The sequence below is a fragment of the Hipposideros armiger genome, unplaced genomic scaffold, assembly GCF_001890085.2.
Source record: "Hipposideros armiger isolate ML-2016 unplaced genomic scaffold, ASM189008v1 scaffold_180, whole genome shotgun sequence".
Lineage (NCBI taxonomy): Eukaryota > Metazoa > Chordata > Mammalia > Chiroptera > Hipposideridae > Hipposideros > Hipposideros armiger.
Window position 1 is genome coordinate 706,470 of NW_017731530.1, and position 21,418 is coordinate 727,887.

Consider the following 21,418-nt stretch of genomic DNA (forward strand, 5'->3'; position numbering starts at 1 on the left):
AACTTCGCACTTGGTTCTGGCACAAGTCGGATTTGCCTTGAGGGGTGTGCGCCCTTGGAAGCGAGGTCCCCGAGAGAGGTGGCTTGGGATGGGGTTGGAGCCCCTGGTTCTTCTAGATGGCTGGGGTCTAAACAGGGAGCCGAGGGAATGAGACTCAGAGAATTCTCCTCCCCCCATACACTTGAGACTATCTTCTTAAGATATTTAAGGGATGCATACTGTCACAGGATCAGAGGTCTCCTGTGAACCCATTCAAGAATTTTCCCAAAAGCTTAATTAATTCACTCTGGAGACAAAGATGCTGGGGTGGGAGGTTGCCCGGTCTGCCAGGCACCTCCAAGTAAAGCCCCCCACTTGGCTCCTTCTCCCGCTCCCTCTCTCTCCCTCCTCTCCTCTGGCCCACCTCCTTCCCCCTTCGCCTCCCCCCGCGTCCGCTTGGCGTCATCGCCCCCTTTCCCCTCCCATCTCCCCTCTGTGGCGCGCCGCTCGGCTCTCGCCTCCTCCGCAGTCTCTGCCGCGAGCTGGTGGTGCGAGCCTGGCGGTGGCGGGGCGGCCTCCGGCTCTGGCTGTCCGCTAGGCTCATAGCAGCAGCGCCCCCGCCCTCCCTTCCTTGCCAGCGTTGGTGACTGCCTTGGGGGCTCTTTGATTTGAGCTGGGCAGCACCCCAGGGACTGAATAAGCTTCACAGGTAAGGATGGAGCCGCCCCACCCCCACCACAGGGCGAGACCCTAGAGCTTGGAAGTTTCTCCGAGAAAGGCAGAATCCATCTGAGGAGAGCTTCTTTGAAGGGCTCTGAAGATAGCGACCAAACTTAGTATTCTAAGTCCTCCAAGAAACGAACTTCTCTTCCAATAGGCAATTCTGAATGTCGGCCTCTGCACAGTTTAATATTAACAGTAACAATGTTTGCATTGGAATATAAATGGAATTCTTTCTACTTAAGCAGAACCAGAGGGGACCCTCTTTATTTTTATGATTATTAACAGATGCCATTGAAAAAGGTGTAAAACGCATTCCTGGAAAGTCTACTGTTGAAAGCCTCTTTGGCAGAGTTACTATGAACGCTAGAATCAATCAGTCTCTCTCCTATCTTCTCTTTTTTCTTTCCTCTCTCTCACTCTTTCCTTTCCTCTCTCTCATCAACTTGGCTGCACAAGTCAGCAAAAGGAGCCGTGGAAAACATTTTTAAATGAGAAGGTGAAATGAAATTGAAAAGTCTTGGTCTTGCTTTAAAATACTCTAGCAAAAAAGGGGGGGGGGAGCGGGATAGAGAAAACAGATTGGCAAAATATTGATCATTGTTGAAGCTGGGTGATGAGCACATGTGGATATGCTTTTTTCTCTACTTAAAATACTTTTTATTCTACTTTTTGTGTAGATTGGACATTTCCTATAATAAAAAGTTTTTGAAAGTTGTAGAAACATTGTGGCCTGATTCCTCTGACCTTTTAATACTGTCATTGATTTGAAATAAGGCTGCACGTCCTATCTAGGTGTTTCCCCCCGCTTTTTATTACTCCTACTCACTTCTGAAATTCTCATTTTATCCCAAGAACATTTGTCTCTACAGAGGATTATAAAAGTCATATTTTGCTGCTTGGAGAATTATGCTTAGAATCTGGTTTACAATTTGAAGAAAGAATGTTAAAATCCCAGCCAAATAAGACAGCTCGGCTTGAAAGTAGTGGCCAAGCATCATTTGGAATTTTATTTTTTTAAAGGAAATATTAGAAGAGCTCCTTTAGTGTGAGAAGAGATTGAACTCTCCAAGCTTTTCTTCCAGACAGCTCAGAAATCTGTACACTTTTAAGAATCTGTTTCATGTTTCTAAGCGTGAGATTGTTTAGCCTATGTGCTTGGCACATAGTATGTGCTCATTATGTGTTAAAATAAGCAATTGCTAATGTTAGTTAATTTCCCCTATTGAGTAGATTATCTTTCTCTGCCCAAAGTTCAAGGCAAGCATATTGCATTTGAACAGCAGGCTCATACTCAGCATTTTGGAGGCTGAAGCTACCTCACTTAGCACTGAGTTAACTTTACAGATGAGAAATCTGAGGTGAGGTGTTAGGAAACAGCAAAGTCAAGTTATAAAATAATAACATTTTTTCTAAAATGTTTAGAAAAACATTTTAACTGAAAGTTTTTCAAAAGCTTCAAAGGTTAAACTGATGTATGATTAGTGAAAAACATTGCGATCATAAGATGCTTTAAAGCCTGAAAAGCAGCACACCTAATGCATTTACTAACATGCTTTGCTTTCACAGGTCAACGTGCAAGATATAAATATAAATTGGGAGCTATGCTGATATGCTGAGCTCTTCCTATGTCAGTGCATGAGCCAACCAGCAGAGGATTCCCTTGGGGCTCCCTTACTGGGTTCACTCCCAATTTGATTTGCATATCCATTGCATAAATTGAAATGTAAATGTCCTGGAAAAATAGCTAAAAAACAAATGGGAAGGTATTTTTTATTGTGATGAGAAACAGAAGGTGTGGGTTACTGTAAAATAATCAACTGTGTAACTTTACCATCTTCCTGTCCCTCAAGTGCTGCCAAACTCTTAAAGCAGACATTGCTTTGTCTCCATTCCTGAAACTGAACTTGAAAATAGTGCTATGGTATAATATTTTGAATAGACATTGGCACATTGTCAATGAGCTTTCTTGCCATTTATTTTCAGCATCAAATCAGCAGAGAGCATATCCTTTAGGAATGGATTATGAAGTATTTGATAAACATATGTGAAATATTTGGCAGGTTAGAGATTTTCCTTCGTGTTGAAATGCATTGCAGCCATTTGGGGACTATTTAGCAGTGCTGTAGGTCATAGTGGAAATGTGCTGGCACTACAATAGTTTTTAGAAAACCACCTGCCAGAAAATTGTCTGGCCGTGGACAGCATTATCAGTTCTCAGTTCATCAGGATGGGTTCTGTGGCCTGTAGGTGGGTTTTCTAAATGTGATAAATTCCATATGTGACAACCATTTTGTATATTATTAGTCAGTCAGACTTCTCCCGCTGCTGAATTCCATATGCTTTTAAAATAAATTCTATATCACAGCTCAGTGAATGTCAACAATTTAAATGCAGGCCCTTAGATTTGCCATCACCAGGCTAACTTTGCCATCTAGTGGTGACAATGTGGATAGCAGGCAAGTTCCAACTCCTGAGGACTAGGAATTGCAGTTTCTTGAGGGTCACTGATGAGTAAGTTATTTGTGTTTTTCTTATTTGTGGTTTAATATGGGACTTTAGAGCTGAAAGAGATCTTAGAAATTTTCTAGTGCAACTCAATAGCTAAGATCTATTACAGATTCTTTTTAAAAATGGAATTTACTGGGGTGACATTAGTTAATAAAATTATATAGGTTTCAAGTGTATAATTGTATAATACATCATCTGTATATAGCATTGTGTGTTCACCACCCAGAGTCAAGTTTCTGTCACCATATATTTGATCCCCTTTACTCTCTTCTACCTTCTTTCCCCCTGTCCCTCTGGTTACCACTAAACTGTTTTCTGTGTCTATGAGTTTTTGTTTGTTTGTCTTGTTCGTTTGTTGCTTTCAGTCTTATAACCCACATGTGAGTGAAATCATATGGTCCTGATTTTTGCCAGAGATTCCTAAACAAGGAAAGAGGCTTTGAAATGATGCATAGCCCTCAGTATCCATTTGTTGAATAAACAAATTTATCTACCCTGTTCCAATTCTCTTCTCTCATAATACTGCTCCATGCCACTATAAAGTTTTATCATTATCTTGTTTTTAGTTCGAAAATTGCATGTCTGTACATTTTTCCTTAAAATGAAAATTTTCATTTATGTTTAAGTCTCTGAACCAAACATTCTTTTCCACTTTGTATCACTCCCAACTACTTCTTTCTAAACATTCAGGGCAGACAATTTAAAAAACTAGTTTCTTACCTTTATAACTGTATGAATTTCCTATTGCTGTTGTAGCAAATTACCGAAAACTTAGTGACTTAAAATAACACTTTATCTTATCGTTCTGGAGGCCAGAAGTCTAAAGTGGGTCAGCAGGGTTGCATTCCTTCTGGAAGTTCAAGGAGAGAATCTGTTCCCTTGCTTTTTTTCAGTTTCTAGAGGCCACTCTGCATTCCTTGGCTTGTGACCCTGCATTGCTCTGACCTCTGCCTCCATCTTTGCAGCTCCTTCTCACTCGAGGTCTTCCTGCCTCCTTCTTAGGGGGAATCCTTGTGATTACATTGGGCTCCCCTGGATAATCCAAGCTAATCTCATCTCAGAATCCTTAATCACATTGGCAAAATTTCCAAGGAACAATTCCTAAGTTTTGGGAATTAAAATGTGGCTCGTTTTGGGAGCCATTATTTGCCATAAACAATGAGAGACACGGTAGTTAGCTATGTATGCAACCCCTTGTAAATACCTACTTTTGTCTGGACTCCCATTGTTTGATATTAGCAATAATAATTCTGCCTTTTGTTGAATGGTTATTGTGCTCTGGGCATTGTGCGGATATATATCATATTAGTTCCCCACAAAAATACTCTAAAATATTATTTCTGTTTAACAAATGTGGAAAATAATGTTTGGAGAGATTAAGTAACCTTCACAAAGTCACACAGCTAAGAAGTAGCAAGCGTACTTAAAGTGCCCACTGCCTCCATAATCATTGAAACACCCTAGTTCTTATTCTCCATGCTTATTAACATCACTAACACTCTTATTTTCTCATGGCTGTAATTTCGTACACCTTTTAACTTAAATGTTGCCCACATTCATTGCTCCAGTCTGTGATTACCATTCTAGTGAGGGCCTAAAGGGAATTGAACTTTATAAAATACCTATTCTTCAGGAATTGAACTTTATAAAATACCTATTCTTCTCTATATCTGCCCCCAATTTGTGAAAGTGACTCTTAAAGTTTTTACAAGTGTTCTTCAAGACCTCACCCATTTAATGCTTGCTTTACACCTGTTTACTCTCATTAGTAATGCCCCACCCCCTCTGCTGTGGCCTTTTGCCGAAACCAGCACTTCTCTCTGCACTTATTTAGAATATCTGGGCCAGGCCACAGTGTCTACCTGTTGTGTGTCACTCTTTACTGAGCAGGTGGAGGATGAAAGTGGAGGAGGAGATGGCTGGTGCGTGTTTTCACATTTACATATGTGTGTAAATGTAGGCAGTGATGTTGGGAGAGGCAGATGTTTGGGATTGTGGACTGCTAAAAAAAAAAGACCAGCAAGCTGTAAAAAGTGGTTATGTAATCATTGGTGTGCCCCAACATATACATTAAGGTAGAAGTTGGTGTTGGCCCTATAAGTTTATCGATCTAACTGAGCAGTCCCTTACCCACACCAGCCCTACCCCTGAAAATGCTTAACAGGTTCATGCAAAATCATGTTCCATGCAGCATACTATACACGTGAATTTGGACAACAACCTAACTATACATTACAAGGGGCAAGTGAAAAGAAAGGCCTGAGTAGGTGTTAAAGAACGCCTAGCGAGGGAAAGCAATTCAGTGGAGATCGTTGATGGTAAGTCAACAGCCTCATTTTTCATATACAACAAAATCCATTTGAAATGTTTAATGTAGTGAGCAATCATCTAATCTTCCTTAGTCCACTTGCCCTACCTAAGATAAACTATAAATAGAATTATGTCATGCCACAGTAATACTCTAGATACTCTCAAAAAGTTAGTTTTTTCTTTTTCTGTAAGTCACTCCCTTAGCATAATTATTTTGACATGGACTTTGTTTCTTTTTAGGCAGAGGGCCTAATTCAGAATTCCTAATGTAGATCCAGGCTATAAATAAGACACAGGAAATGCACTTCAAGTGTTCTGTGGCTGGGTAATATTTAATCATACTAAAGTTTAACAGTAATAAGAAAAAATATATTACAAAGCCACAGATATTCATAGGAGGGAGTAATTAGGAAAAAATTCATTTGGGAAGTCTCTAAAGGGAAGCTGTCCTAAAACAAATCAAAACAGAACCAAGAAAAAAGGAAATGTGAGAGTGTGTTGCAAACCACCCTGAAATAAAAAATATTTGACTGTATAATTGACGTTTTTAGACAACTAAAAGCACTATCACTTTGGCTTATGTATAAATTGTTTTAAAGTGATAGTTATTTACCCATTAAGTGAGAACAGTAGTGATAAAAGAGCCTGTTATTGATGCTTGCCATGCTTTGAGCTCCGTTGTGATTCTTTGCATATATCATCTCATTTAACCCCCAAAATTATGTTACAAGGTAGAGCTCATGATTGTCCCCACTTTGCAGGTGAAGAAACTGAAACTAACGTGAACTTAATGAACCTAACAAACTGTCCAAATTCATATGCCTACTAAGTGGTAAAGATGAGACAGCCCAAGTCTTCTCATTTCTTGGTCTGCATTTGTAACGACTAGGCTGGTCTAGATACTCAAATATTCTCTACTATCAGCAATGACATTTCTGAGAAAGCATAAGCAAACAAACCAAAAATAGTCATCTTTTGGAGTTATGTGTGGTCATTTCTATTCTTATAAACCAGGTACAAATTTGGAATAATATTTGCTGTATCAGTAAAAGTTCATTTGCATATCCTGATATTCTTCCTGCCTAATTCCCTTTCAATCCATTTGTTTCCAAAGTCCATCCAACCCATAATCAGCTGTGTGTTCACTGATGCATGGACGAGAGCCATGACTGCAACCTCACTTTCATTAACCAAAATTGGAATTTGAAGCCCCAAATCCAAGCCATCTGGAACGTGACAGTGAAGGTCACAATTGTAATGAAAGATAGGAAAAATGATGATGAGGGAAGACAAGGGTCATTAAGACTTTCAAAATATTACAGCTGCCCCACCAACTGGGACTGTGTTTCTTTAGATCAACAACTTAGTGCTTTTAGGGTGATGGGCATGTGTAGCTGTATCCACAAACCATGGATTACTCTATCGGTAAAAGCTGTCATTTACATTACATTGACATTTTACCACAAGCAAACTTAGATTTTCCAAAAGAAAGTGTCCTTAAACATTTGCCCAATTTTAAATTACAGGCCAAATTAGGCTAACTGAATCCATGTCCTCTTATTACTGTGATTCTGAGGTCACATTACAAGGCTCAGCCCTTCCCATGCCCAAGGATAGATGTGGGCATGGTTTTATTTCTGTGGGGCACTGCAACAGAGCTCCCTCAAAGGGCACTAGACAGGGCTGGCAAACTGATGCACTTGCATGATCTGTGGCATCAGATGTTGGAGGTATTACATACAAGCCTACTGAGTTTGAATCTTTTTTTTCTTTATTAAATGACCGAACCATTCAATATTAGCAGTTGCTACCATAGCAGAAGAGCAAAGTTCAGAATAAATTTGTTTTGTACACAAACATGAGGCAGATACCATTTGGTTAAGCAGTCATCCCTGGAAAGACTGCCTTCTGGGGTGTGGCTTAAGCTGTGGCAACACGATGGCCTTGGCTGCTGCCATGATTCTCAAACTAATGAGTATCAGAATTGCCTGGAAGGCTGGTTAAAACATGGATGGTTGGGAACCCGCCCCACTCCTGGAGAGTTTCAGACAGTAGGTGATTGGGCCTTGAAACTGGCATTTTAAACAGGTTCCCGGGTGATGCTGACCCTGCTGGTCTGGGGACTACAGTCTGGACTTCCTTTGATATGACGGACTTTATATTTGGCCACATACAAGTACAGAATTTTATTAACAAACTAATAACATTCATTTGAGTTGTCTGTGTTTAATTTTGAGTCCAAAGGCAGGCAAAAAACCCACTGCCCCAGCTCAAAGCAGTCAGGCAGGAGGAGATTCCTCTTACTCACAGAAAGGTCAGCCTTTTTATTCTATTCAGGCCTTCTACTGATTGGAGGAGGCCCACCCACATTAGAGAGGGAAAACTGCTTTCCTCATTCTATCGATTCAAATGTTAATCTCCTCTAGAAAGAGCCTCACAGACACACCCAGGATAATGTTTGACCAAATATCTGGGCACCCTGTGGCCTATTCAAGTTGACACACAAAGCTAACCATTACATGGGACTTCTTTAAACCTGCCTACAGAATTATGGCACAGAGTGCATGTAAAGAGTAGGGGAGCTTTTATATTTTTGGTTCATATGCTAGTTCAATGATTTGTATAGTAAAAGATCACCTTGTGAGTTATTTAACATTTGCATTCTGCCTTTCTGATCCCCAACTAGATAAAAAATTGCAAGACTAAGTACTGAAAAAAAAATTAAACCTAACTGGAGAAACAATACCACACTACCATGATTTAGACATCCTTTATATTGCCTAGGAATGACTTTCACACATTTATTACTCCACAGATCAGTAGTATCTACTGTTTATGTACAAAGTGATTTTATGTATTTTTCAATGAGGATATTTGACTTCCAGTCTTTGATTTGTAATCATATGTTAAGTATGCAATAGATAGCTGTTATCATAAAGGGCTAAATGAAAAATCAATTTTTAAGCTTTCATTTCCCAGATCAAAAAATTTCTTGATTGAAATATTGCTAACAATCAAGTGGATAGGCGATATATATATATATATATATATATATATATATATATATATAATTTGTTGTTTTTGGTTTTTTGGGGTTTTTTTTGGCAAAGATATAATTTTTTATCCTGGTAACTACCCAGTTAAACATAGGATTTCAAGGCCTCAGTAGAATTATTGAGTTAGCCTTTTCACTCCAATTCAATTAAATAAAACTGATGAAATATCCATTTGAAAACTGCATAGAAGATCACAAAAGAAAATACTATGTGGCAATACGTCTTTATGTCTAAGTCATCTGGAAATAAGGCTGTAGGAGACCTAGGAAGGAAGCGGCTTAGGCAACAAAGGACCCCAGTTAGCCATCCTGTCCTGTCTTCCATGTGTTGTGTTCTCCAGGGAGATAGAGGTGGAGGTGGCAGGTGGGGGTTGAGGGAGGTGGGTTAGGGCTGGTGGAGGGAAGGCTGGGTGAAAAACAGATTACTGATTTTGAAAATCTGGATAAGCCTACTTAGCAGGGTGTTTAATCTCAATAAAACCTAAGTATGGTGAAAATAAGGAATCCTATTTGTGGTGAAGGTACATTTAGGAACCAAGAACTAAATTCTCTCTCTCTCTCTCTCTCTCTCTCTCTCTCTCTCTCTCTCTCTCTCTCTCTCTCTCTCTCTCATTTTTAAGGTCAAAAGAGAAGAACAAAATGGAAAATATGCTGTTTTGGTTGATATGTTTCACGCTTGGGTGGACCATCATTGATGGATCAGAGATGGAACAAGATTTTATGTGGCACTTGAGAAAAATACCCCGGCTTGTCAGTGAAAGGACTTTCCATCTCACCAGCCCCACATTTGAGGCAGATGCTAAAATGGTGTTAAAGAGAGCGTGTGGCATCGAATGCCAGAAAGAACTCCCAGCTCCCAGCCTTTTGGAACTGGAAGATTCTCTTTCCTACGAGACTGTCTTTGAGAACGGCACCCGAACCTTGACCAGAGTGAAAGTGCAAGGTTTGGTCCTTGAGCCAACTCAAAATAGCACCACGAAAGGAGCACCTGTTAGAAGAAAGAGACAGGTGTATGGCACAGACAGCAGGTTCAGCATCTCGGACAAAAGATTCTTAACCAACTTCCCTTTCAATACAGCCGTGAAGCTCTCCACGGGCTGCAGTGGCATTCTCATCTCCCCTAATCACGTTCTAACAGCTGCCCACTGCGTTCATGATGGAAAGGACTACATCAAAGGGAGTAAAAAGCTAAGGGTAGGGTTGTTGAAGATGAGAAATAAAGGAGGTGGCAAGAAACGTAGGGGATCGAAGAAAAGCAGGAGAGAAGCGAATGGTGGTGACCAAACAGAAGGTAGCAGAGTGAATCTGAAGGAGAGAGCCAAGGCTGGAAGAAGAAGAAAGGAATCCACTCGGGGTCAGACGGTAGCTGAGGGGAGGCCCTCCTTCCAGTGGACCCGCGTCAAGCATACCCACATTCCCAAAGGCTGGGCTACCGGAGGGAGGGGGGACGCCGCCTTGGACTATGACTATGCTCTTCTGGAGCTGAAGCGCGCTCACAAAAAGAAATACATGGAACTTGGAATCAGTCCAACCATCAAGAAGCTGCCCGGCGGGATGATCCACTTCTCAGGATTTGATCACGATAGGGCAGATCAGCTGGTCTACCGCTTTTGTAGTGTGTCGGATGAATCCAATGATCTCCTCTATCAGTACTGCGATGCGGAGTCGGGCTCCACTGGCTCCGGCATCTATCTGCGTCTGAAAGAGCCAGACAAAAGGAATTGGAAGCGCAAAATCATCGCGGTCTATTCAGGCCACCAGTGGGTGGACGTCCATGGCGTGCAGAAGGACTACAACGTGGCTGTCCGCATCACTCCTCTCAAGTTCGCCCAGATTTGCCTCTGGATTCACGGAGCTGAAGCTAACTGTACTTACGGATAACAGAAGCCAGAAACCATGGATTGTCTCAATGGCAGAGAAAACCAATTCTGATTATTGTAGCAAGGTCACTTCACAGGTTATGCTCGGGCTTGAACCTTATCAGATAGAGTTTCAATATTCTTATAAATGTACTTTTTTCAAAATTAGATTTTCATACATTTAAAAATGTTTAGGTAAAGACTGAAACTAGATGGGCATTTCAATGCTAAGTGTATATTCTTATATTCTTCTTTACATGGTGATAGCTTCATTCATTTGTTGGAAAAACAATTTTTTCTGCCTTTTTAAAAATTAGACACTTTTTAAAACTTTAAGCTAGTACTATAAATAATATGTGATTTCACAATGGACTTATTCTCAGGGTCCTACTCTAAAAAGAATCTAATAGGATGCCAGTTGCATATTAAATGTGAAACTGCATATACAGAGGTAGACAATAACATGTAATTAGAATCAAGTTAGGCACAAAAATTTACAAGAGTTAGTAACACTCTGAGAAGGACCCATTTAGTTCACTCCCTCAGTGTTTAATACTGTGTTTTTGTTGGGTCTCAGAAACTTCAGTTTTTTGTTTTTTTTTTAAAGGATTACAAGGAACAGCAAACCTTATCAACAAAACTGTTAACTATTTTACTGCTTTAAAAAGTATCAGCTGAAGTATGTATTATATGAAAATGAGAGAAATACTTTGTTCTATGAAATAAATCTAGTTCAAAAATAGGGAAGCTGAGACATTTTAAGAACTGAAGTTTTTATTTAACTAATATTCAAAATATGGACTTTTCATGTATACATAGGGAAGACAGTTCCAAAATGATAAGTGATCATGCATCGAAAGGCACATCACTTTATGCTACACATTCTCCTATGTATGAGATGTTAAAATTTTAGGACAAGGAATTCTAGTCTTTTTCAAAAGACAGCCTTTTTTTCCCCTTGACGAATTTGGCTTTCTTTTTTTTTTTTTTTTGCTGAGCCATCCTGCTACCTATTGGCAGCTCAGCGGCTGCTCAGCTCGGGCTGGACTCGAACCGCTGTTGCTCAGAGCTCAAACTCTTGAGCGAGCTCTTAACCAACTGAGCCACTCGGCCGGCCCCCTGAATTTGGCTTTCTTAATAGGGTCATTGACATATTATTTTGGTGAATTCACTAATTACAAATTTTAGATATGTCCTTTCCTAAAAATGAATATAATTATGAATATAATTTTTAAAAGAAGGTTCTGATTATTTTTACTAGGGACCAAGTCTGTACACTCACTCTAGCCATCATGGCAACCTAAGCAGACAGAGAGAGCCCAGTGGCTGTCTTGGGGCACTCAATACGTATTTCCTGAATGAACAGAGAGGTTACTGAATTGTTGTAAAAGAGTATTAGTTCAGGCCCTTATGTTTAAAGGGTTGTAGTGATTTGTACTCGAGTAAACCATGAAATTCAGGAATTGCAGGCCTAATTTCTGGTCCTCTCTTCCTGGTGGTTTCTAGGGCACATATTCTCTTTTCTCATAACACACCAAAGTCACTGATTCTGCCAGAGTTCAAATTTATTTTAGTTATTATTTTTTTAAGAATGGGGAGTTACATCTTGACTATGTTATGCAAAGGAATATTTGATCAGATTACAATAAAATGATCTTGTAAATGGTGTCCAAAATAGCTGAAATTCAATACAAGTGTACATTCTTTTATAATGTGAATCAGTTAAAAGTCATTCAATAAAAATTAAAAAATAAATCAATTATAACTCTTATTGTACCTGCATATATGTTTTATAAACAGGATTTCAGCAAGTATTTAATTGTCATTTATTTAAAAATGATTCTATTTAATTCTAAACACATCTCACTGAGTAGTATTTTATCATTGGTGCTAGTGGAATAGGGATACTGACTTGAAAGTTTTACTCAGATCTTTTCTGGAGAATCATCTATATGATCACTACAATGAAAAATGTTTCAAGGTGAACTTTGCACAGTTATTGCAAACACACACACAAAATCTTCATCTTAGGTTTTTAGAAAATAATTCCTGGGATTTGAGTAAATTAGGATTAATTTAGAGTGCTTAATGTCAATAGTCTGGTGTTTAAGATTAAATTCTGAATATATATAAGATCCTAAAAATCACTATTTTTCAAAAATACAACATTTAACTCATTTTCTTTGCAGAGGTTTACTAGATTCTCTCATTCTCTTTTCTAACTGAATCATGAATCTTATATGAGCTATTGGGTTGTCAGAAAAGTCATGATGTATTTTTGCAACGAAAAACAGAAAAAATATGTCATGATGTTTCCGACAACCCAATATTTAGGACCACTAAAACGTACTACATTACTCAGAAAGTTATACTTCATATACTTGTTCTGTTATACTTAACAGATTTGAAAAAAGAAAATTAATTTGAATTCACTTAGCTAAATAAATATACTCAACACATATTACATCTGCTATGTGCAAAGGACTGTATATTGACTTACTGTTTAGAGAAGCTTCTCAATGGTTGAATTCAAATAACTACATTTAAAATTACTGCAATTTAATCTTGTGGGTTTTTTCCTTCCCAAATATTTATATTTTTTCTTGCTCAAATGGATAAATGTGTGGGCAGAAGAAACATTCTTTTTTCCTTTTTAATATGTTTCTCAGTTAAATCCCAAAAGTACATTTTGAAAAAGATTTAAATGTATTTATGACCAAGATCAGATTTCTGGACAAATCATTACCTTTTTTTATCTGCAAATCAAAGAATTCTTTGCAATTCTTATTTAATAGAAAGAATAGCTAGGACTTCCAATACTATGTTGAATAAAAGTGGTGAAAGTGGACATCCCTGTCTTGTTCCTATTCTTAAGGTGAATGCTTTTAGCTTTTTCCCCTTTGAGTATGACATTAGCTGTGGGTTTGTCATACATGGCCTTTATGATGTTGAGATGTGTTCCCTCTATTCCCACTTTGCTGAGAGTTTTAATCAAAAGTGGATGCTGGATTTTGTCAAATGCTTTTCTGCATCTATTGATATGATCATATTTTTACTTTTCATTTTGTTTATGTGGTATATCATGTTCATTGATTTGCAGATATTGAAACAACCTTGCATTGAACGAGGGATGAATCTCACTTGATCATGATGTATGATCTTTTTAATGTATTGCTGAATTCGTTTTGCTGATATTTTGTTGAGGATTTTTGCATCTATGTTCATCAGGGATATTGGCCTATAGTTTTCTTTTTTTGTAACATAATTGTCTGATTTTGGAATCAGGGTAATGGTGGCCTTGTAGAGTGATATTTACAGCTAGAACTGATCTTTCCAATGGCCAAATTATAAAGTTCAGAAATATTTAGGAGATTTGTTCTAATCAATGGTGTGAAATCCTGTTCTCATCAGATGGCATCAGTGTATAGGCAGATTTACAAATAGTTATCGATGTACCATTCAACTAAGGAGAGGAAACACCCTTAAATGTTTTTTTTCTTCCACTTATAAGTAAAGTTTAGGGAGGAAAATTCCCTGTTCATCCTTTCTGGCAGTTCCACCCAATTAGTGAAACAGTCTAGAGCAGGGGTCGGCAAACTGCGGCTCGTGAGCCACATGTGGCTCTTTGGGTACGTTCCGTCTCAAAAGTTTGCTGACCCCTGGAAGAGCCAACCCTGTCCCTCACAACAATGTAAAAATTACTCGAGAGCCATAAATATATTTTTAAATAATCGCCATTATGTAATATCTTTTTTAAATTTTATAAATGAAACTATGATAGTTTTCTTTTTCTTTTTTTTTTAAGCTGAGCCATCTTGCCACCTGTTGGCAGGTCAGCGGCTGCTCAGCTCGGGCCAAGAATCGAACTGCTGTTGCTCAGAGTTCAAACTCTTGAGCGAGCTCTTAACCAACTGAGCCACTCAGCCGGCCCTGATAGTTTTATTTTCATTTTCAATTTCACTTCAGAATTTGCAGCTCGTGAGCTGCAGTTTGCTAACCCCTGGTGGCTCTCCCATCTCAAAAGTTTGCCAACCCATGGTCTAGAGCATGGTGGCCAAAATAACTTGTGATTCCCAACCTGGGCTAATTTGCTTTACCCACAGGTAGGTTATTATCTTAATCAGCTCAGACTGCCATAGACTGGTGGCTTAAACAATAGAAATTTATTTCTCACAGCTTTAGAGGCTGAAAGTCTGGCAAGGTAGGTTTATGTGATATAATTGAAAGAAAGAAAGAAAGACTGGAATATCCTAAGAGCAGAAACCAGCAATCATTTATCCCAGAAAAACGTGTGTGTGTGTGTGTGTGTGTGTGTGTGTGTGTGTGTGTGTGTGTGTGCGCGCGCGCGCACGGGCTGCTGTATGTGTTGGGAGGATTGCAGTGAGGTAGCTCTTGCTCTCTGAAACTAGTCATCCTCCCCTCTCTACCATTTTGTTCCTCCTAAACTTCCAGCTTAGACTGGGGTTTAGCTAATAACACAGTGGTTTTCTAAGACCTGCCTATTAAGGAGTTTATTTCTTCTCTACTAGATAAATGATTCATGGACTTCACAAGAATAATCCCTAAGAGTCCTGGGGCTTCCGGAAGATAAGGAAGAGAATCCCTTTCTGTTCTATGCACCCTTCCTCCCCTTACCAGCCCTTCCACTCCCATTAACTGACAGGAATCATGACTCTGCACTTGTTGTTTTACTTAGAATTTAAACTAGTGCTACTGACCTAGATCACGAAACAAGGTAAGTTTCAGGGTACAGGAGAAAAAAATGTACTAATATACAGTAGAGCGATATGGGAGAACATGTGAATTATTTTTCCTTAAACTTATTTAAATGGACCAGCTGTCAGAAAAATTTGCAGCTAACAACTTAGAAGATACAACGTTTTAATTTTCCAATTTTTTTTATTGCAATACCTGCAAAAGTGCTGTTCTTTTTTGTTTGTTTTAAAATCAGAATGGGGTTGGTGCCAAGATTAAACTGCTAAACAAAAGTACCACTTTATCAAGCAATTGCCTAAAAATAAGTGTGTTATTTTTGAGACAACTGAATTTAGTATTCTGCCACTGCACTTGGAAGGTTTACTTTAAAAGGTTTTTTTGTGGCCTTGACGAAATAAGCGACACTACTGCACCCACCAAATGGGCAGTTGTGCCACTTCATGTAGATTGATATGTGACTGATGTGGCTCCCTAAACGGATGTCCTGGGCCCACATATAACAGCATGTCTCTCCTGCACATGCTCCTAAATGAAAGCTTGGGTTTTCCTGAAAACTGGTGGATCATAATGCTACATGGACCACCATTATATAACTAGTAACTAAATGTGTCAATTTTTAGGCTAGATTAAACAAAATACTCTTTGTGGCTTTCCTATTTTGAAATTTTCTCTTTGGCAGGAATCATCTGTAACTTTCAAATAGAGCTACACAGTGTCAGTCCACCCGGTTTATATATGTCAGTGGTTTCCCTTAGCCTCGTGGTTTTCAAATTTGGCTGCTCATTGGAATAACCTAGGGAATTATTTTAGAAAGCCCGTTTCCAGGGCTTCACCAAGATCTTCCCTGGAATCCCTAAGGCTGAGGTCTGAAAATCTATATTTGATAAAACCCTCCAAGTAGCTATCATGATCATCCAGGTTTGGGGGCCACTGTCATAGCCTATCTTTCCTAAACTAACTGTTCTTCCACCTCCCACAGTTCTCCCTCTATGCACAATGATGTTTTTCTTTTTCTTCCAGGTGAAACGTTTTCACAGTTTCACCTGCCTTTATATTTTTTCTTGTAAACTCCCTCAAGTACTTTAGTAAGGAATGTGGTGGTAAAACTATCAAATACTTAGATGGTGTTCTTTTCAGTATTTTTATAACATGGAAACATATTTTAGTAATAACAATGTCATAATAGTGTCTTATGATGGTAAGAAATGAGTCAAATTTACAAAACATCTGAACATACGTGATCATTTTACAATCAGCGGCAAAATCCAATTTTTCTTATTTCCTGGAAATTAGATACAGTAGTCCCCCCTCATCTGGGGGAAATACGTTCCAGGGCCCCCAGTGGATGCCTAAAACCACATATACTACTGAACCCCATATACACTATGTTTTTTCCTATACATACATGCCTATGATAAAATTTAATTTAGAAATTAGGCATAATAAGAGATTAACAATAACTAATAAAATATAACAATTTAAGCAATATCCTGTAATAAGTTATGTGAATGTGGCATTATTAAGTAAAATATGCATTACTTGAACACAGGCTCTGTGATACTGCAACAGTCACTCTGATAACTGAGACAGCTACTAAGTGACTAAGCAGGCAGGTAGCACATACAGCATGGAGACATTGGGCAAAGGGATGATTAATTCACGTCCTGGGCTGGACAAAGTGATATGGGAGTGAGATTTCTTTTTTCTTTTTTTTTTTGAAGATTTTTTTGGGGATTCGGGGAAGGGGAACAGACAAGCTGCTGTCCTTTTGTTCTTCAGTCTAGTTGAGGACGTTGCTTCACTGGCTCAAGTTGGTATGATCATTGCGCTCTTCCCGGGTGAGGCAGTCGCTCACTGGCAGCTCACGGCGGCTCATGGCAGTTCACGAAAGCTCATGCCTGCTGCCAGCCAGCCCCAATGCAGTCTACGCCGTTCCTGGAAACTCAGGTAGCCCAGCTCCAGGTTGAGCTATTGCTCACCATCTTAGCTGTAGAGGACAGTGTCACTGGCCACATGTGGGATCCGAACCGGGGCTCTGCTGCTCAGAGCTGGTGTCCCAAGCCACCTCCTAAGCAATGCACCACTCGGCCGGCCCAGGAGTGAGATTTCTTCATGTTACTCAGAACAGCATGCAATTTAAAGCTTATGAATTGTTTATTTATGAAATTTTCCATTAAATATTTTAGACCAAGGTTGACTTTAGGTAACTGAAACCCCAGAAAGCAAAACCCCAGATAAGGGGGAACTGCTATACAATTATATATATAATTCCTAATCCACTTCACAATATAGGTTAGGTCAATTTAATATAGTTCAACAAATTTTTGAGTCCAATCTTAAGCACATAGATGATAGAATTAAGGTGTAGATTCTTACCCTCCTCAAAGAATTTATAATATAGTAAGAAAGTTAGATATATTTTTAAAAAAATAATAGTGTGGAAAAGGTTAAGTAAGTATAAGGTGCTAAAGGAACACATCTGAGAAGGATCAAATGTATCAGGGTGGGTAGATACAATGAAAAGACAGGAGTTTCCTAAAAGAGGTGACACCTAGGTCGGGATTTGAAGGATGAGTTAGAGTTTGCCAGCCTATCAGTGGAGAACTTGGGGTAGTGGGGGGCATCCCTAGCAGAAGAAACAGCTTGTGCAAATGTATGAGAGTGAGACACTGCAAGGTGAGCTTAGGATACAGCAAGTATTTGGGAATTGCTGCTATAGGAATTAGCTCCTCCTAGTGGCAAGGAATGGCAAGAAATGAGGCTTCTGAGTTAGACTTCCAGGCATGGATAGACTTCTGATCTTGAATGGCAAGCTAGAGTTTGGACTTTAACTTTAGATGACCGAGAATTGATGCAGATTTTTAAGTCAGGGAAATGTGATGAGATGGGAAATTTGACAAGCAAACCTGGCAGCACCAAATGGCTGGGTTGGGGTGGGTTTGTGTGGGGATTAGAAACAAAGAGCCCAGTAAAGAGCTGCTGTATGATGGAAGTGGCAGTGGGACTAGCAGCAGAGACATTCCGAGAGCGGAATGTTCAGTATACTTAGTGACATACTGAATGTAGGAGAGAGGAGTTGAGAGTGTCATGTCACCCAAATTTCTGGCTTAGGAAACTAGGTAGTGGGACCACCAACCAAGACAGATAAACTAAGCTTGAGGAAAAAAATGAGTTCACTCTTAGACATGTATGTTTAACATTTTTGTACAATATTCATCAGTAAGGTTGATAACACCCATACATAAAGAAGCAATAACAAGGAAGTTAAATAATTAACATTATGTAATTTTATAGTGAACTAATCCATTAGATAACACATAACCAATCAGTAAGTCATATATTTTGTTCTCAACCTAATCAAATAGCAACCATGCTTTTGTCAATCTGTTCTAAACTAAATGCTTCTTTTAATGTAGCTTTGAAGCCATTTTTTTTTTTTTACCTGAGAGAATGGATAGGTCTAGAAAACCTGCTCCAAAAATCTGCTCCAAAATTTACCTCTGACCTATTACATACATGGTTACAACATTTCCTTTTTTCAATATTCCGCCCAAATCCACGTGACCCAAAATAGCAGATGATTTAAAAAAAAATAACTCCACATTGTTTTGGGACATATTTATAAGGCTTTTCAGGCTATAAGTTTTAACTTTCTGTTTACATTTTACAAAGATAATTATAAATTATACAATTAGTTGACATACCCCAAAATGTTCCTATTCTGAGACAGAGATGAACCACAGGATGTCTGGGTATCTAGAATGAATCTAGTATTAAAGATTGGGTTAACAGCAAAGAACACAATCAGTAAGAATGATTGTCTCTTCTTCCTCTTGTTGGGAGGGAACGCTTCTCAGTCCTGGCCCTGTGTAGGCCTGTTGTCTGTAGGCTGGGGTTCTGTTCCAGGCTATAGTCTCTTGTAGTCACAGGCTTTTGTTAAAAAAATGTCCTCCTACTGCAGCCCTGTTGGCTGCAACCTGCACACTCTACCTCCATTCTGGATATTTTTTAGCATCAACAGCATCTTCCATCTCAGTCAAATCATCACTAAATATTTGTTCTCATTTTTTTTTAAGTATATTTGTTAAACTTCTTGATTTTCAAGTAGAAAAACTTTTTTTACTATTGGCCAAAAGCATCTATCATATCAGCATCTTTCATTTATGTTCTTCGAAAGTATCATTAGATGTTGGAAACTGTGTCTGAGAAGGAATCTCTAGGAAATTGAGTTTAACTCAGTGGTACATGTGGTTTGTACCCAGTCCAGACACTCTTTCCCAGCTGAGGATGCACTAATTCTCCAGCTTTGTGTTGAACTGTGAGTTGTATTTATATGTGTAATAGGCACTTATATTTCCCAAATTTTTAAGCACATTTAGTTCTTCATTAAGGAATATTTCTTAATAATATTGCTAATTAATATTATTGACTATTTTATATTCCTGTTTTCTCCATCCTTTGTCCTTAAAATTGCAGATAAAGGACAAAATCTAGAGCAAAAATAACCATTATAATTTTTTAAAGTAACAACAGCAATATTTATCAAGCACTATTTTGTGCCCAGTGTTTTCTATGCATGATCTCATTAAAGAATAAGCTCAGAGATAGAAACTTTCTTCATTCCGCAGACAAGAAAATGGAAGTTTAGAGATGTTAAGGAACTTGCCTTAGGTAACCACGGATGGTTGGGCAGGGATTCCCTTCCATGCAGTCCAAAGCAGATTCACATTCCTGCACAAGGCTCAGCATCACTTGAAATGGAATGTGAGGGTGGTAGAGGTGGCCATTTGGAGAGACACTGAACAAAAAAGAGTGGTGGTGGTGGTGGTGCGGGGGGGGGGGATTATTCTGTACACACACACACACACACACAACAATGCAATCTATTAATTAGTAGTTTTTTCTCTTTCAAAGAACAGGAGAACAATTCTTTTAGATCTAAAGACGCAGTTCTCAAAGTATGGTCTGGGGACTCCTGAGATTCCCAGGGACCCTTGCAAGGGGTCTGTGAGATCAAACTTATTTTCATAACAATACTGTGAGGTAAAATTTATTTTCATAATAATACTAAACGCTCATTTTCTCACAAGTGTGCTCACTGTGGAATTTTCCAGTGACCACATGTGTCATATTGAATGAAGAAGCAGATATAAGAATGCAGCTGTCTTCTGTTGTCTAATAGTAAAGAGATCTGCAAAGATGGCAAAACTTTTCTAAATTATTTTTTTGGAAATTGCCATTTTTCATAGCATTTCATTTGTTACTATATAATGTTTTAAAATTTTTATTTTCAAATGAATTAGACAAATATTTAAAATTTTCTGTTTTAACTTCTAACATAGTTAAGTATTGACAGATATAACTCATATAAACAAAGCTTTTGGAGATCCTCAATATATTTAAAATTTTAGCCTTGAGACCAAAGAGTTTGAAAACCTTTGTTCTGTAAATCTGTTATAGAATGCTAATATAGACTCAATTATAGAATATCTTATTTTTTAGACTCGTTTGAACATGTATGTCAAAAGTGGAATGAACTTGGAAGATTTAGCACTGCAGCTATGAGAGTTTAGTTAAGGTTAATTACCATACTATGAGATCACAAAACATCACTCCCTCACACACATTCACTCACAGAGATCTGAATAATGTATCCAGTAGTGAAATCTGCTGTCAGCAAGGCTATGAGAAACAGAAATTTTCTTACTGTCCAAGAGGATGAAGAACGAACTACCACAAAATTTGTTGCTTTCAAAGTATAGACCAACGTGACTTTTCAACTAAAATAACACTCATTTTGATTTTCAACAACTACTTCCACACAAGATACACTGTAATCAGTGTTGCAAGATAATGCCCGTTTTCCACCAACAAAAATTTGCAGACATATTGTTAAAGGTGTCTATTTAAGCGGCAGAAAGACAGCTTTGCACAGCTTATCTTCTGTGAATCAAGTTCTTATTTCTTTTTCCATATCCACTCCTTTCCTCCTCTGCTGAACCCTAGGAGGACTCCTCTCAAAAAGTCTTTGGTCTTTCTTCTTTACTTTTTTTTAAATTTTAAGTACAGCAAATAACATGAAAAATAGAAAACAAAGGAGACACGTTAATACTGAGAAAACCACTTGCAATCATTACACCATATGTGAAGTGATTCAAATCTTAAACTCAAGATGAGATTTTAATTGGTGTTAGTTCTTCTATTACAATGAGCTGACAGACAGCTATGAAAACTCTAATACCATTTGACAATAAAAGCACTATGTAAG

At 38.5% G+C, this 21,418-nt stretch overlaps 1 protein-coding gene across 2 annotated transcripts; it reads left to right on the top strand.

Annotated features, from left to right (window-relative positions):
* The first annotated feature begins 507 nt into the window (after window positions 1–507).
* On the top strand, window positions 508–11,409 carry PRSS35 (serine protease 35). 2 transcript variants are annotated; one of them, XM_019652474.1, is made up of 2 exons: window positions 508–688; window positions 9,196–11,409. In XM_019652474.1, exon 2 carries the CDS (start codon window positions 9,215–9,217, stop codon window positions 10,454–10,456), a length of 1,242 nt encoding a protein of 413 aa, XP_019508019.1. In that variant the 5' UTR covers window positions 508–688; window positions 9,196–9,214; the 3' UTR covers window positions 10,457–11,409. The 2 variants fall into 2 exon arrangements, with proteins under 2 accessions (XP_019508019.1, XP_019508020.1); XM_019652475.1 differs by having other exon boundaries at window positions 9,204–11,409.
* Window positions 11,410–21,418: the final 10,009 nt, after the last annotated feature.